The sequence below is a fragment of the Lynx rufus genome, unplaced genomic scaffold, assembly GCF_022079265.1.
Source record: "Lynx rufus isolate CCGP_SWC_20201006 ecotype Redwood Valley unplaced genomic scaffold, mLynRuf1.p SCAF_4, whole genome shotgun sequence".
Classification (NCBI taxonomy): domain Eukaryota; kingdom Metazoa; phylum Chordata; class Mammalia; order Carnivora; family Felidae; genus Lynx; species Lynx rufus.
Genome location: NW_025814856.1, coordinates 108,221,945 through 108,237,669, shown reverse-complemented (window position 1 = coordinate 108,237,669; position 15,725 = coordinate 108,221,945). Strand labels below are relative to the sequence as shown.

At 34.4% G+C, this 15,725-nt stretch overlaps 1 protein-coding gene across 6 annotated transcripts in view; it reads left to right on the top strand.

Annotated features, from left to right (window-relative positions):
* DGKB (diacylglycerol kinase beta) overlaps positions 1-15,725 on the top strand; it is a 647,032-nt gene that overhangs the window by 202,530 nt on the left and 428,777 nt on the right. For all 6 annotated transcript variants that reach the window (XM_047096393.1, XM_047096391.1, XM_047096390.1 and 3 more), the window contains one exon: positions 2,814-2,888. In XM_047096393.1, the coding sequence (XP_046952349.1) occupies positions 2,814-2,888 (75 nt within the window). The remainder of the gene's footprint in view (positions 1-2,813; positions 2,889-15,725) is intronic.

Sequence of the window (15,725 nt, the reverse complement as noted above, 5' to 3'; positions counted from 1 at the left end):
ATTCTGGCAGACAATGCAGAAGTTTCATTTTTGTAATACATTAACGATTAAATCATAATAATTAATAAATATCTGAAAATCCCATTGAAGAGTAAATCTTATGTCCTTATAAAAAGGCATGTCATAAACAAAAATGCAGTTGCGTCTGCTATAATTTCTAGAAGTCTTTACTTATCTCAACAAAAAAATGAGATGAAAGCATCCATATAAACACTATGATAATAAAACAGAAATTTGCATTGTGATTCTCATGGTAGGTGGAATTGTTTTCATGGTAAATGGAATTTTATAATTTCTTTTCTTGCCATCTAACTTTCCAGCTTTATTTTAGTGAAAAGAAGAGTGCTATTCTTTTTCCAATCAACAAAATATTATTTCTGCTTAGAAAGTTTTGTTTCCTTTATCAACATGTAGTTGTATATTTTTTTACTCTGCTAAACATGATAGAAATTATTTTAAATTACTAGTGGCTTAATAATTAAAAATGGTTTTATTAAAGAGAACAGTTACCTCACTTTTAGAGATACAAAATCACAATTAAATAATTAACTAAAATTATTTTCTCCTTTACTACGTACAGTCTGTCAGCTTTATATATTATGGATGTTTGCAAAAAAAAAAAAAACCTCCTTATACGGAATTAGGTAAGCATTAAATTCATGTTGGAAAGTAGAGATAAATGAAGTATGAAGAGAAAGAAAAGGTATATTTTCAAAGGGAAAGCATTCCTTTCATTTTAGGAGAATATGGATCACGCATGATGACCTTAAGTGAGTATCTGACTCCCCCTTATCCCATTAAGAAAAAAACTACATAGATAGACTAAAGTCAGAAGTAAATTAAACTTAATGGCAGGAGGGATGATACTGCAATGATCCTAATTTTTGTGAATGAAGAAGAATCATCTTTCAGAAATAATGATATTCCATTCAGGGTTTCCTTTAAAAATAATTGGTTTTTAACTTTGATATGTTAGATAACTCGCAAAAGGTTACAAAATTATATATTTACACAAAGTGTTCCATACCAGTCAACAGGTGTGAAAATGTTCACATACCATTCATTCATTCATTCATTCATTCAAACAACAAAACCTTAGTGAATCCAAACTCTACTAGGAAGTGGGGATAAAAGACCCACGATATAGCCACGCAAGGAGGCAGGCACAAACAGATAAACTGCAGTACCCCAAGATGAATGACAAACTAAAAATGTTTAAAATAAAAATGCTGTTGAAGTTCAAAGGGAGAAATAGCTATCTCTGAAGACTGAGAAGTTTCTTTGGACAGGATGTAGCTTTTGAGTTGCTTGTGATATAGTAGATGTTTGCCAGGTGAAAAAAAAATGATTTGTGAAGGGGTGTGGTGTTTTTTAGGGAACCAGGAGATAATCACTGAGATTAAAGTTTCAGGGAAATGAGGGGAAAGGTAAGGTGTAACCTATTTTAAATATAATAAAATATTCTGTATCATAAATAACTTGACACTTGCAGAAACGTTTCATCCTGGAAACAACATGACTGTACTTAACCAGCACTATGTAAGAAGGCTGGATAAGCACGAATTTTATAGAGCTGGTGAGTCAGCTTGCAATCCTGAGCTAAGGTAGTGACAGAGAATAACCAGGTTTGATTGACATTACTGATAGCAGGTGCCAAATTGTTCTCTCATTGGGTTCAGGTGCTGGGGAAAAAGAAGTACCAGAAGTACCAAGAATGAATCTTAAGGTCTTTCTTGAGACACTAGATCATGTAATTAATCAAGATCTAGAATGTGAGATTATTGCAGATTTGGGAGTGGAGTGATAAAACAGATATTACACAGTAAATTTGAAGAGTTTCTATCAGGAAACAGTATGAATGTGTTTATAAAATATATGGTAAAATTTTCCCATGTATGTGAAATCTAACTTTAAAAAACTAAATATATGCTTTCAATTTCAGTATTTCATTTAAGAATGCCAATATGGGATGTGTGTCTACTTAGAAATATTTGTACTGCATTTGTTGTACGATGATTGATTTCTTTTAGAAAAAAATTATTTAATATGTGCCTGTTGAGGGGCATCTGGGTGGCTCAGTAGGTTGAGCGTCCGACTTTGGCTCAGTTCATGAACTTGCAGTTTGTGAGTTTGAGCCCTGCACTGGGCTCTGTGCTGACAGCTCGAAGCCTGGAGCCTGCTTCAGATTTTTTGTCTCCCTCTCTCTCTGGTCCTCCACCACTCACCCTCTGTCTCTCAAAAATAAATAAACGTTTAAAAAATAAACAAAAAAAATATGTGCTTGTTGAAACAGTTTAGCAATTGTGTGAGCTGACTGATCAAGATGATTCTTTATGTGGCATAATTAAGCAGATGAGGTCATATTCTTTGATTACATATACACATACAGCATGCCCAGTCCCATTTTATATGTGGGATAGTTTTCATATTGATTAGCTTGGCCCAATAACCTGTAAATTTCATAGGGCTCCATTAGGAGAAGGTATGTTAGTAATTCTATTCTGATATTCTTAAAAAATATATTTGAAATCTAATTAGCCAAATAATATTCAAAAGCAGGATGGAGAATATTCTAAATGTATATGCATATTTAGAATGCAAATATCATTCTTTCTATTATAAACTATATTACTTGTATATTGGCTACTAAGCCTCTTTTCAAAGAACCCTAAGTTCTTATAAAAAACTGTATGTCTAATATTATTAATGTAAAATTTTTCAAATATATTTAGTTACAACCATCTATATAACTATTTAAACATTGGGGAGTGTCACTCAATTTCTTTTTTTTTCCCATATTTTCATTTTTATAGAATTTACAGAAAATTCCAGTATCTACTAAATCCTCGTCAGGTTTACAGTCTTTCTGGAAACGGACCGATGCCAGGGTAAGTCCAAGGAAAATATTGTTACCGTTAACTCGTTTAGTAGTAATTAATACATCAAGCAGCCTGATGTACCTAGAGACAGTGTTATTTGAATACACAGCCAGATTAGTATACAAAAAACAACAACAACAACAACAACAACAACAACAACATTGAATATCAACTCTATAACAGTAAGCAGTGCAGATGCTATTTTTCAAAATAGTCTGTTTCCAGCACATATTTTTCCCTTTTAAGTACCGTGGAGTACTGTTACTATCACCGCTAATCGCATACACTCGCTTGCTGGCTGCCTAAATATCCAGACCATCTGTCTGAAGAACTACTGCCTCTTCCTTTCCTTGTTACATAGCGAATGGAGATCTACCATAAAGAAGAAGCTAGCTCACATAGAATAGAAATCATAACATGATTGTTTCCTTTACTACTTGCAAAATCTAGTGACTATCACTCTTTTCCAAGATACTTTATTCATAGGTAAGGGATAGTAAAATACATTTATTTTTTCCAACAGAGCCATGTGCTTTTGATACACTGAAGTCACTCATCATTAATTTGGCCTAGTTTACTAGTAACTTCCACTGACCTGTTTTCTCTCCCAACATGAGAGTAAACCTTAGATCAGATGAGGTGGTAAGAGGCTTTATAACGCTTACATGAGCTCCTTTTGAAAAAAACAAGAACAACAACAATAAAAATACATCAGTGTGATTGGAATAAGTCTTCCAGGTTTCCCTCGGAAACCAGAAACCAAATATTGAAATTGGATGGTTTTAAATGCTCAGAAGAAAATGTATACCGTTGTGTCTTATGTTAAATAAACGTAAATAATACACAGATAATTAGCACAGGCACCCTTAATATATTCATCTCTTTCTTCCACTCCCTGCTACCTGTTGTCCAATGCCAGCTGAGCAGTGATCTGTAGAACCTCCTTGCTGTCAAAGGCAGGATCATCATAAGCATTTAGTTCAGAACAGTGTCTTTGTCAAGATCCAGACTCCAGGATCTAAAATATCATGATCAGATTTTTGGCTGCCTGAGCCACATACAGGAAGTCCCAATCGAAAGAAAGCGAAGCAAAGTAAAGTCTTGCTATTAACAAAGAAGCTTAGTCAGGGTGGCTCTTTTTCTCGTTCTTCAATATTCTCTAAATTTTGAAGCAGTAGCTCTTATTCTGCGAGATTAAGCAGTGATGTATTCAAAAATTTAGCCATTCCAGGACCTCTTTAGTTCTATCTAGATCAGTAAGTCCAGGATTTTCCCGTATTTCATAATTAAATGCAATGCCCACTGACTGCTAATTACAAACCTCTGTGTCTTCATTGCCTTTTTCTCTAAAATGAGTACCTGCCTCATAGAATAATTATAAAGTGAAATGGGATGATGCTTATGAAGCATATAAGACTAGGCTTACTATATATATCCTCAACTAATGTTATTTATTATCAGTACTATTTACAGTAATTAGTTAATAATTACATGTTTGTAGCTCCATATCAATGTACTGCAATAATAATGATTTTAGCCTTGTTTCCTCATTTCATTTTTTCCTATTCCACTTTAAACATGTACAACATGTTTCCTTTCACTCTTTCAGTTTTAGCCATCATATTATCCTGCACTCTATTTTAATATATTGAAAAAATAAAAAATAATGTATGTACTTCTGAAAATCTACACTCAATAAATATTACTTAGAAAATATGCTAAAGGCCCCACTTCAAGCACTAATACTCCTCACATATTACCACTTCAAATTGTGTGTATCCTCCCAAAACTTCTTATGGGAACATAAAACCTAATGTATATATGTGATGTATTTACATATAATATATTCATATATATAATGTATTCATACACATATATGTTGTATAGATGAATAGATTTTTTATGTAACTTGAATATAGGTCTTTTATTGCTCTGCAGCTTGCTTATTTTTTACTCAAAAGCATACGATGGATGTTGTTTAAGTTGAACAGATATTGATCAGTTTCATTATTTTGAAGAGATGTACAGTATTCCGTAGTTTTGTTCACTGTCCCATTATTGATAAACATTCAGATTGTCTGTGCTTTTATTACCAAATATGTTAAGTTAACATTATTACCAAATATGTTTATTACCAAATATGTTAAGTTAACATTATTACCAAATATGTTAGGTTAACATTTATCAGTTTATTTATGTTTTTGAAAGCATATTCAAATATTTTCATAGAATAGGTTGATAATAGGTAGAATTGCTTTGTTGAGAATATTTTCCATTTTAATTGTGTAAGGTTCTGCCAAGGTTCTATACAAAAAGCTTGTATTGAATGATAATCCCAGAAGTAGTATATAAGGCTTATTTCCCACCATGTTCTTTAAATTGACTATCTTCAGTAATTTCTATTTTTGCCCAATGTGACAGGTGAAAATATATTTGTGTAATTTTTATTTGCATGCCTTTGATCAATTACAAAGTTGGACATGGCGTTAATTAGATTGCTTTTCTATGAACAACAGAATGAAGTTACTCCTAGAATTAATTGAAAAATAAAAGAACTCTGTTTTGTTAAAGATAGGGATCAGGACAATTTGAGGGCACGGAGAAGCATGGATAAAGGACAAAGTCCGTGGGAATTATTGCTGAGAGGAAGTGGTTCCAGTTGCTTTTGGTATTCTTGTATCTCTGCTCAAGATTCATATACCATGGAGAAGTATATTTATTGGTTTCTCTTGTTTCCCATGGCACAGCCTTGACTTGTTTAGGATGGGCCATCTTGACTCACAGCCCTGTCAAGGTTCTATCTAAATGGCTTATTCCCTCAAAGATACATGAGGATGCTATAACCTGAGGATGACAGGTGAATTCTCAGAGGGAATAAGCAGTAGGTGTTCAGCACAATCCAGTCATTGGGTTGTCCAATATCCCTTCTTTTGTGAACATATTTGTTGAAAAACAAAATTATGCCATTCAGTATATTGCTGTTACTAAATATACAACTGAAAACACACATTCTCCTAAAATGTAGACAATGCAGAGTCTCATATGTCCCACTCTCCATCCTGGTTTGCTGGAAACATCTGTGGAGATGACTATTTTCTCCTCTCTTTCTCTACATTTGCACTTAACATACAAAAATGTAAGGGGAAAGTTAAAATGTTTAATATGAATTTAATGGAATGATGCTTTTAATAATAAAAGGAATGGGACACATGTAAAGTCTCTGTCCCTGGTTTTGTAACTGGTTGAAAGTTGTAGTTGAAACTTAAAACATTTCTCCTGCCTATATGTTTTTACCCAGTGCAGTTACCTGTTTTTCCCTTATAGTTGAGACATTGGTAGTATTGTTTCTATAGGACTGAATTAGTCTTTCATTGACCCTTACTGAAAGACATGGTGGTATATGACAGTATTTGTGTTAGCTATCAAATATTTCCAGGTTTCTTCCCAGGCATTGATTTTAGTGTACTTCCTTTTCCCTTGCTATTTAGAATGTCCATATGGGTCTCTCACAATAAACTGTGGGCAGAAAGTAGATATTCCATGCTTTCTTTTCCTTTGCCAGAGCAACCAGCAGTATTCTAGATATTGGCTCTTTTGTTAGCTTGTATCACGGAGTAAAGAGAGGGAGAAAGAAGAGAGGGAGACACACACACATCACCTTACTCACGATCCCCATTGAATGGAGGATAAATAAGCCCCTGTAAGGTGATGTCTCTAAGATTTTGGGTTATTTGTTATTATATGTAACCTGGCCTTTCATGACAAACCAGTGATAGGGGAGAGATCTTATTAGTAGTCTCTATTCCCATTGTACAGCCACAAACCTATTTCTCCTTGAGAATCAGAGTCAACTACATCAGTTGACACCATATATTTTTTGTTTGTTTGTTTTTTGTTTTGTTTTGTTTTTGCTTGTTTTTCTAGTGGTGTGAAAAGCCTCAAAATGTTCAGGTGTCAATCTTAGCTTCTAATTCACTGAAAACTGTATTGTCTCATATGGCAGCATTCTTCGCTGAGGTGTTAAAACATCTACATGATGATAGTTCAAAACCAAGGGGATGGGAAGCAAAATTTTTAAAGTGTATGTACGAGTCAGTGTTCTCCAGAGACAGAACCAATAGGTTATATATAGAGAGATTTATTATAAGGAATTGGCTTACCTGCCATGGGAGACTGACAAGTGCAAAATCTAGAGTTGATGTTTCAGTCTGAATCTAAAGGCTGGCAAGCTGCTTTAGAACCAGGAAGAGCCAATGTCCTAGGTTGAAGGCCACCAGGCTGGTGAGTTCTCTCTTTTATTCTGCCTTTTATTCTAATTTGACCTTTACTTAATTGGATGAGGCCCACCCACCTTATGGAGGGCAATCTCCTTTACACAGTATACAGTTTAAGTATTAAGCTCATCCAAAACTCTCTCACAGAAACATCCAGAATTATGTTTGATAAACTATCTGGGTACCCCATGGCCCAACCAAGTTGACCATAAAATTAACCATCACAGTGAGTCTTAAATATAATTGTAAGTTTAATCACGTAAGTTTAATCACTTAAGTTTAATCACCCTTTGGCCCCAGACCATGTTTTTTTTTGCAACATGAGTAAGCATTGTCATATAGTTTAGACCATGTGCTACATCGGTTTCTAGTACACCATTTAAGTGTCCCCACTGATTCAGTGACTGAGTCTTTAGTAGGATATGTCAGTGTTCTGTTGACCAACTGCTTCTGCCCAATAAAACACAAGATAAGGATTTCAAGTCTTAGGGGCATCAGCCTACAGTCTTTCTTCTTTCTCTGTGAAAGGAATTTTTTGAGAGGAGATAGCAGTATGTGACACACTATGGTAGTGTGTGAGGCATTCAGTAACTCAATTGCTATAACCAATGACAGAAACATAATGGGAAGGAAAAGTAAATCCAGTTGCTAGAATAAATGTCTAGTGCAGTGAGGCAAAAGGCTGCAGTACCATTATGGAAGGAGTCAGATGAATTTCGGCTACTCCTAAGTAGTTGTTTGGGTCCATTGAAGTAAATCAACACATTGGAATTCACTCATCGGTTTCTTTGATGACAACTTAGCACTCCTGAGTCTAACTACCCTTCTTGTTTAAGATAAATTAATGTTGTTTATCTCTTCCATCACCTCCACTCCTACCAACATGAACATGAATCTTTTTCCGCACACTCATTGGGAATAACTAAGATTCCTTTGGGTCATTTGAAGTCCCAACTATGGGTTCATTCTGAGAAGTTCACTTTATAAGTTTTCTTGCATCACTAATTCTCCATTATTATCCTTTCCAAGTCCTTTATCATGTAAGACATCTTATCAGCAGTGCTGTTGAATTGTTGTATTTCATAAACTTTGGTCAACATTCTGTCCAGAAAGGGTAGACAACAAATTTTATTGTTTAAAATACTGCCCTCTGGTCAGCTGGCATTCTTTTCTGTTCCCAGATTATTCCCCCTTCCACAGGAGTCTACTTCATGTTACTTCTGATATATCATGGAGAGGCCCTGGCAAACCAGTTTCTTTTATCCTTAAAGAATGAGAATTAAAAAAATGCCTCTGAAGGCGGGGTTGGGGGGGGTGGGGGGGTGGGGGTTGAGGCAGTGCCTGGGTGGCTGAGTTGGTTAACTGTCCAACTCTTGATCTCAGCTCATGTTTTGATCTCAGGGTTGTGAGTTCAAGCCCCATGTTGGGCTCCACACCCAGCCTGGAGCCCACTTAAACAGAATCCCTATGAGGACACAGATATGGGACACTCCTTTAGAGTGGTGCAGAGTTTAGGCAGATTCTGATTATCTGGGGGTGATATCAAGCATTTGAATCTCTTAAAATCTCCCCAGTTGATTCTTTGCAGGCAGCATAGAGAATCACTGAATAAATAGATCAGTTGTTGTATAATAGGTATTATAGTCCAGACTGATATGGTACAAATGGGGTAATTTCCCAATTGAATTATAATAGTAGTACATTCTTAGTAATAAGCCTTGTGCATTACTATGTTTGCAGGTTGTCGCATATGGATGAATCAGTAACCCATAATTATCTCTTTAGATCAAAGTTCAAGTTCAAATTTCAGAGAAAAATTGTCTCATTGGCCTGGCTTTGGTCACATGCCTATTGTTTGATTCAATACAGTTGGTTTCCTTGTTTGGTGTATCTACCAAAACCATTCCCAGCAGTATGTTTCCCCATAATCAAATAAGGCCAAAAGAACAGATGCTCCAAACAAGTTTTTTTTTTTTCTTATGTATACCAAAGTGTTATATTTCTTGTGTAAAGCATATGCTCTTTTATTTGCCCATTTTCCTTTTGATTTATTTGTCTTTTTTATGTTCATTTTAAGATCTCATTGCATAAATATTAACACCATCATTTTATATGTGTTGCAGATGCTTTCTTCTAGTTTGCTCTGTGTGCTTTCAATTTTTTATTTTCTTCTTTTTTTGTCCATATAAATATTCAAAATTTTATCTACTAATTCTATGCAGAACGAGGTCTCTATTTTATAAGCTTTAGAAAACTCTTTCCTCAAGTCGAGATTATGAAATGTTCCTGTATATCTTCTTTTATTACTTTTACATTTTGTTTAAGGTTCTGACCTTTAATCTTTAAAGATTGAATTTTCTCTTAGAAATGCATTGAAAGATATGGATTATATAGACATGGAGCACATTTTCCACCTCAAAATGAAATGTAATTGTCTCAACAAAAGCTGTTCATTAGTCCAACTCTTTCACCACTGCTTTGACATAATTTCATATATGATGAAATAATATATATGTTAGAGTATTGCTGCCCTTTGCTTTGCTTTGTTGGTCTTTTGATGCTAAGGATAGAACATTTTATATACTCTATCTTCCTAAATATTCTCTCAAAATTTAGTGACATTTACTCTTCCTAGTTTGTTATTGCCTCAAGTAAAAAAAAAATAAAAATAAAAATAAGGGCACCTGAGTGGCTCAGTCAGTTAAGCATCTGACTTTGGCTCAGGTCATGATCTCATGGTTCAAGGGTTCAAGCCCTGTGTCGGGCTCTGTGCTGACAGCTCAAAGCCTGGAGCCTGCTTTGGATTCTGTGGCTCCCTCTCTCTCTCTGCCCCTCTTCTGCTCTGTCTCTCAAAAATAAATAAACATTTAAAAATTTTTAAAAAAATAAAATAAAAAGGTTTGAATGAAATTGCATTGAATTTCTAGTTTCTTTTGGATCACCTTTGAGAACGCTCTGTTTCTATACCAATGCCCGCACTGTGTCCCCAGTGGCAGACCAGTACTTCTATGGAAGAACTGTTTCTCTGTTATTATCCTGGAGGCAAATGCCACTGGTAACTGCTCTTGATGGGGACGCTGAGCAGGCTATGACTGACCTGCTCGCTTGTTGTAACTCCTGCTCCTCCTATTTCTAGCTGTGCTATCCCTGATCAAGGCTTTGTTACCAGAGCTGCTTTTGCAGTGGTTCCCTTTCACTGTTTTACGTTGGGAACTGTTCCATTCTGTAAGGTCTCTCTACTTATCTAATATTCCTTGTGATTTAGTCTCAACTTTGTTTTTGGTGCATTACTTTCCAACTGGTATCATAGATGTACTTAAAATAAATTTATTTTGTCTGCCACCATGAGCTTGCAGTTATTCATTCTTTTAATTCCCTTTCTTCCCCATTTTTTCCTCCTTACCACACCAGTCTGTAAAATGTTTATGTATGCATCTCTTCTCTCATCCTATCTTTATTTATTTTTTCTTTTCTAAAACTTCATTTATAGAGTAGAAACTTTTCTTGATGTATTGGAGCTCTGCTAATCCTTAGTGTGAGTTATTTAGTAAATATCAAACTCTTTGGTCATTTCCCTTTTTATCTTAAATTGTTTTCAAGACAGAAGTGAATATTTGTTTGTTTACATTATATCTCCTTATATAAATTCTCTCTGATTCTATTCTATTAGTGGTCTCTAAAATTAGTACCTATGTCATAAAAATGGTTTCTTCCTGATAATGCATGTTATTATCTGATTGAATACATTATTTGCAGGTGTAAACTAGTTGGAAAAGATGAAATATACACTATATATATTGCTTTCTGGTCAGAGAATGAGTAGGTGTTTTTTTCCTTCACAACACTGAAATAAATATGCTCATCTTGAGCTGTTACAACAACTGCATATGCTAATGTGGCCTATATAAAGTCAATATCAAGTTTTTGTGTACTTGTGACATGGGTTTTTCCTTTCTAGCTCAAAAGCTTTGTGAAAGTACAAATGGTTTATTTTAGTCTCATATCATCCATAAATATTCTAGGAAAAAAAATCAAGTATTTATTGCAATGAAATAAAATAGAAGATAAATCTTTTAAAATCATGTAAATTATTTTCCAGATTGTTAGAATAATTAGGTATAATGATTTTTTTATGAAAGGTGCTATATATAGAAATGTTTGGTTTCACCTACCTGAACTAAATGCAAAACATATACAATATTAAAAGTAAAAGTTAACAGTCTACAGATTCTCATATTCCAAGTATGCATACTTGCATAGTGAAAAATTTTAATATATTTTCCTATTACAATAAATGTGTAACTTAGGAAAGATTAACAGATTCCACAAATTGTATTTACTACTTTCATAATTTAAGATATAATTTTATATAACAAAATTTCTACCATATTTTATGTAAATAAAATCCATCTTGAATCAGAACCGATGACCTACTACATATGTCTCTTGTTATGAAATCTTGTTATGTCAGGGAGCTAAACAAAAATCCTCAGAAAGCTGAGAAAAAGATCATAAAAATTCAATCCAACTCTACTGGAAATATCCAGAAAAATAATGTTGCTGGTTGTAAAAAATTGTTGGCAAAGTAAAAGTAAAGCCCTTCTCTCACCCTTCCAATCCTTATGATTAATCCTACTTTATGATGATTTTGTGAGCTACAACCCATCAATTAAATGTGTGAGCTTAATGCTGTCTTTATCACTAGAGTAAATGAGTTTGAAGTCGATTTTTTAGTAAATATCTATGGGTAGTAAAGGTTTTTATATTTTTTTATATTAAAAATCTATGGGTAGTAAAGGTAACAAAACAATGTGCTCCTACAATTAACAAAGTCATATAATCACCTGCCTTAAAGAAGAACTCCCCAATTTGGGGTATTACAACTTTATAGTCACTTTCCACATATATCAGCAAATGAATTATGACTTGAAAGATGTTGGAAATACTGAACTTTTGTTATTCATCTCACAAAGAAAGCAATACTCATTGGCTGAATAGCAGTTATACTAGAGACCCATGTGATTCTAAATTCCTTGAACACTCTAAAAAGAACAGTTTCACATGAATTGGCTGTTAGAAATAACCAATTCATTTATCTATATTCCTTAACCTGTTTTTTATTTTATCCCATGAAAGAAAAGTTTCTAATAATTACCAAACTAGTTTATTTGAGTATTCACAATTTGCTAACCTGCCCAGTGTCTTTTCTGGTACAACTTTTCCCATCCACCCCAGGCAGTTAAAGGACACGTCCCTACTAATGAGTGAAAATGAGATAACTCTTAGTAGATATTTATGTCAGAATCTTTTAAGAGTGATGATCATATAGCTTAGTCCTATAATTTAATTAAAAGGAAAAACAGTGGGCAGTGTAATCCATACCAAAAATAGAATAACGATGCAACAGCTAAGTAAAAAGTAAAACATAGCTCAATAATCACAACAATGATAGTGACATAAATTGAATCAGTATATATTTATTAAATGGCTAACAGATGTGAGGAACAAGTCTTAGAAGTGCCAGTCCAGTTTGAACAAAGAGATAACAGTTTCTACTCACATGGCTTTATGTTTCAGTGGAGGAAGACAAATTAAACTAACAAAATATACATTACGTCATCAGAGAAAGTAAAGAGAATATACATGGGTAGTGAGTTGTCTGTTCTTTTATATAAGCTGTGCAGGGAAGAAGTCACCGAGTATAGACATGAAGGAGATGAGGGAGCAAGCCATTTGGCCATCTCATAGAAGATCATTTAAAGTAGAGGGAGGACCAAGGAGAAGAGCATCAGGATGGGACAGTATTGACATGCTTGGGGGAGATTAGCAAGATGGCCATGGTGGCTGAACCAGAAAGGATAGAAATAGCACAGGAAAATGTTACTGAGGGGCCAAATCACATAGGGTCCTACAGATATAGTGAGTATAATAATTAGATTTACCCAGGACTCTTCTGGTCTATTCCTGGTTTTCCAGCATCCATCCCAATTTAGTATTTGCCCAGGAATTTTGCATTTTTAATTTAAATATTATCATTAATCAGTACATTATAGTAAACTCTGATGATGATGAGTTTGGGAGCTCTACTGTATATCCAGTCTCTGCCAGGTTTTCCTCTAGTAGGGTAAAAGATACATACCTGTCCAGTGAATGGTGTTCACGCTTCAGTATGTAATCATTACGTCTGAAACATTACCAGAAAAAAAAAAAACCCTCTCTTTTCCTGGTCTTTCCCACACACAAAGACAAGCAACAATTTCTTCTGAAGTACAGTATGCAGTGAGTTCAAAAATAAAATTAAATGTTCAGTAAACACCCTGTTGGCTAACTGGTCTACCAGCCCCTTATGCCTTGGCCACTGCCTCCTATCCCCTTGTGAGATGCAAAGGAGAAGAAATGTACCAATCAGCAATGTCAGTGGAAATTGGGGGAAATCATTGGTTAGATGTGTATTAAATAAATGTGAAGAAGAGAAGTTGAGCAGCCCTGCCAAGAATTTTAGTGAATAGTTTGAATACTCTTCTTCAGTATTTTCTTTAACTAAATATGTAGTTTGGGGGCACCTGGGTGGTTCAGTCAGTTAAGCGTCAGACTTTGGCTGAGGTCATGATCTCCCATTTCATGGATTCAAGCCCTGGGTCAAGCTCTGTGCTGTTAGCTCAGAGTTTGGAGTCTGCTTCAGATTCTGTGTCTCCCTCTCTCTCTGTCCCTCCCATGCTCATGCCCTGTCTCTCTGTGTCTCTCAAAAATGAATACATGTTAAAAAAAATAAACATATAGTTTATAAATATTTGTTTGTAATAGTTTTCTTATTTTGCAATAAAACTTTTAAACAAAAAGTAGCTAAAAAATCAATACAAATATTAAATGAAAAATTCAGGTCTGAGTTCCTATTTTCTCAGAAATAATTGATTATGAATACATAATTTTTATGGAATACTTACCAATATATACCATCGACAATGGGAGCTCTAGTGATATCATTGACCATATTTAAACTGTAAGCACAAATACACTGTAGAAGCATCAGTATCTGCTTCAAAATTAATAGCTAATTATCTTCTCAAAACAACCATTTAAACTACAGAAAATCTCTTTGCCTATCACTCTTTGAAGCATGACTTTTCATTTAGATCAAATGATTTCCATATTAATGTTCATGTACAATTCCACGTTTTCTTGTGTGTGTTATAAAGGAAGTTATTAATATTTTGGCTTCATATTTTGGCAGAACTTTAAATGATTAAGCAATGCCTGTGTGAACTATTGTTCCACTTTTCCATTTCCTCTTCAGTGTAGTTGGGAGACTCTCTATGGAGACTGCTATTGTCAATAATAAACTTCAAGATGTTAAATAAAGCCCTGTTTATTTTTAAAAGTCTCCTCTCCCTTGGATATTAGGAAATAATTGTATCCAATCTCTACGGTTGCTGCTTCTTATGTAACTGGATACATCCTTCCTGGTTCATCCCTTGAAAATTATATCTTCCTAGAATTTCATATTCAGAACTCTGTTTCATGCATATATGCTTCCTTAACTTTATAATAATAAAATAATGGTGATTTGTTGGGCATAGGTCAGGAATAGGTAGGTCAAAATACAACAAACTTATCACTTGGGCATTTTCTCCATTTGCAGATAAGGAAGCTCATGATCAGACGGTTTAAATAATTTGCTCAAGGTTCTAATCCCAAAAAAGAGAAAATCTTTGTCTGCTGTATTCCATCACGACCCTTTTAACCTTTATTGTATGTTCCTCTTCTTACTTTCTTGATTTTGATCATCAAAATATATTTGGATTGTTTCTGAATATTGCCTTCCATCTCAGATTTCTTTCTGCAGTCCCATATAGATTTGTACAACTTCTAGACAACATTTCCAGGTTAGTATCCTGTAGATGTCTCAAATTTTGCATGTCTAGTATGAAACTATTTTTTCCCCTTTCTCAAACTTGCTCACTGACTTCTATTCCATAATATGATGAATAGCACTGTCCCTTCTCTTCTGACAATGCATTATTTCACACTGTCCAGAATTTCTGATCTAATCACTTTCCTGGTATCCTTTATTCACCCTTCTTCTTATATATTAATCCTTCGCTCACATCCAGTTCTCAGTTCATCAGAGAATTAACTTACCTTGATATACTCCTCAATTTAATCTGCATCAACTGCTCCTAGAGAACTTTCTATTGTGACCTGAACTGTGTGTTATTTTGTCTGCTTTCTCAACTAAACCAGTCAGATACTGGAGGCAAGGACTCTATCTTGCTTTTCGGTCTCTGGAATCTAACTCAGTTCCTGGCACAGAGTTGTAGTTAATAAATGCATATTAAATAAAGGGATCAATGCAGGTGCTGTGTCATTCATAAAAGTTACTTTTCTCAGTGTATAAATATTCTATTAAACGTAACTCTCTTAGATATTTATAACTATTCTTTTGTATTTGATCCCTATCAAAGTATTTTTTTTCCTCCCTAGAAGTTCAGATGTATTTCATAATTCACAATGCCTTCTTACTTCACATTCTGAAATTAACTTGGTGGAATGATCTAATGCATATAAAAAACTC